Source organism: Diadema antillarum, unplaced genomic scaffold (assembly GCF_040938485.1).
Source record: "Diadema antillarum isolate AM-2024a unplaced genomic scaffold, OU_Dant_1.0 seq00001584_RagTag, whole genome shotgun sequence".
Lineage (NCBI taxonomy): Eukaryota > Metazoa > Echinodermata > Echinoidea > Diadematoida > Diadematidae > Diadema > Diadema antillarum.
In genome coordinates, this window is record NW_027272302.1 from 503,178 (window position 1) to 505,089 (window position 1,912).

Genomic DNA, 1,912 nt, shown 5'->3' on the forward strand with positions numbered 1-1,912 from the left:
TGGCATCCAACAATATTAGCACCTGGATTATATTGCTCACGGTACGAACACGAGATACTAAAACGAGTAACCTGCCATTATGGCGTGAAAGACATATCACTTGCCACTAAAAATTTAACTACAGACAAGTAGTTTGAAAGGTTGATACATTTTAAGACGAGGCAACTATAGTGATCGAAACAGCATATCTACATCTACCAAAGACTCCGATGCTGCTTAAAAAGAGTGTTACGGACGACAGAAATGGAATTAAAGAGACTCCCCATCTCGATGTTCCACAGCATAATGATCCATCTCTGAATCTGTCCCTGTATCAAAGTTTGTCCTTGACCTGCAGCATCTCTTCAGCATATTTCTGCCAGCTCGGCGGAAGGTCCTGTTCATGAGCGAATATATGATTACATTCCACCAGGAGTTACTGATGATCAGAAGAGCGGCAGCCATTCGCAAGGGAGGTGGAATCTTCACGTGCTTGGCAAAGTGAAGTGACGTCATTATGTTCCAAGGCAAGACCGCGATGTAAAACATTACAGTCGCCATGATAACGGTCCAGATGCCCCTCTTGATCACCGTTTTATTTTCGTCGGAAAATGGCAAGGGATCGGCAGCCTCTGATTTGTTTGCCGGCTCTCGAAAGGCGCGCGCAGCCAGATACTGCTCTGCAATGGTGTTGGAATGGCGTAGGGCTATCCGAATAACCTTGAAGTTCGCGATTGCAGCAACGAGAATGCTGGAGTAGTGTATCAGGAGGATGAGCAGCAGCGCAGGTCTGAACGAAATGCCGATCCCGACTGCGGTAAAATCGGACACGCATACGTTCGAGCTATAATCCGCACCGATATTGGTGAGCAGTCCGTTTCCTGCAGCTATCGATGCCAGCACAGCTATCACGATCTTCGTGCGTTTCGTCGTCATGAGAGATGGATATCGCAGCGGTTTCGTCACGGCGATATATCGGTCGACCGTCGCGAAGGCCATGACGAGCGCCGATAGATTGATGCAGGTGGTACAAGCCATAGTTCGGACGCTACATGTTAAGGCGTTCTGCAGGTGTGGCGCAACCGAGAACAGGCAACTTAGCATTGAACACAGTAGCCCCGTCAACAAATCAGTGACAGCCAAAGTCTGGAATATGATGCGCGGCACTTCCTCAAAACAAGTGGGAACCCTGTGTAACACGGTGAGCGTCATGATGTTGGACACGACTATCGACAAGGTTGTCAGCCCAAAGACAATCGCTAGGGCGATGTTCGGTTGATGCATCATTTTGATATCTGTCGAGTTAGCAAAGGAATCCGAATAATCGAAGAAGATGTACGAAAAATTACCATCACTGGTGCTCGCTGACTGCATTTCCATGTCTGCCATTTCGAAGCAGGGAGAGCGATTAATAAGAGAAATTAATAATAAACATGACCAAAAAAAATCTGCGGTATTAACACATTGAGGTGCGATGTGTCAACGCAGTTTTAAACATTGTCTGGACATCCGCCATTAAACAAAACCTCAAGCACGATGTTTCGTTTACACGTCAATGGCATATCTTTACAGAATGTATCGCAGTGTGTCATGCTATGCCTGGAAGGTTGGCCTCCATAATTATTTGTCCCAGAGACATTCCAAACATGGAACATCCCACGAAGTAGTAAGAGCCGCCTGTCGCTGGACAGGCCTGTATGAATCTGTCTCCTTATGTAGCAGCACGCACCATCTGGTCAGCAGATCTAGGAGTAGGTACTGGGCCTTGATCCACCGCCTGTCCTCTGAAAAAGATCAATTAGTTCAAAACACTGAATCAGTTCAAACGAATGATTATTATGACGCTTGCGTATGTGTGATGAATATAATAATCCACATTCAAGTTGAAAAAAAAACCCCACAATTCACAATTAGAGGTCAAACGTGGATTAAA

General features: G+C 46.0%; 1 protein-coding gene across 1 annotated transcript; it reads right to left on the reverse strand.

The window, feature by feature from the left end:
• Positions 1 to 249: 249 nt before the first annotated feature.
• On the reverse strand, positions 250 to 1,368 carry LOC139710890 (probable G-protein coupled receptor 21). The gene has a single exon (XM_071622813.1). It carries the CDS (start codon positions 1,366 to 1,368, stop codon positions 250 to 252), a length of 1,119 nt encoding a protein of 372 aa, XP_071478914.1.
• Between the last annotated feature and the right edge of the window lie 544 nt (positions 1,369 to 1,912).

What these genes read in the sequence shown, in the direction of transcription:
- LOC139710890 (XM_071622813.1), bottom strand. Translation starts at nt 1,368, where the DNA reads ATGGCAGACATGGAAATGCAGTCAGCGAGCACCAGTGATGGTAATTTT.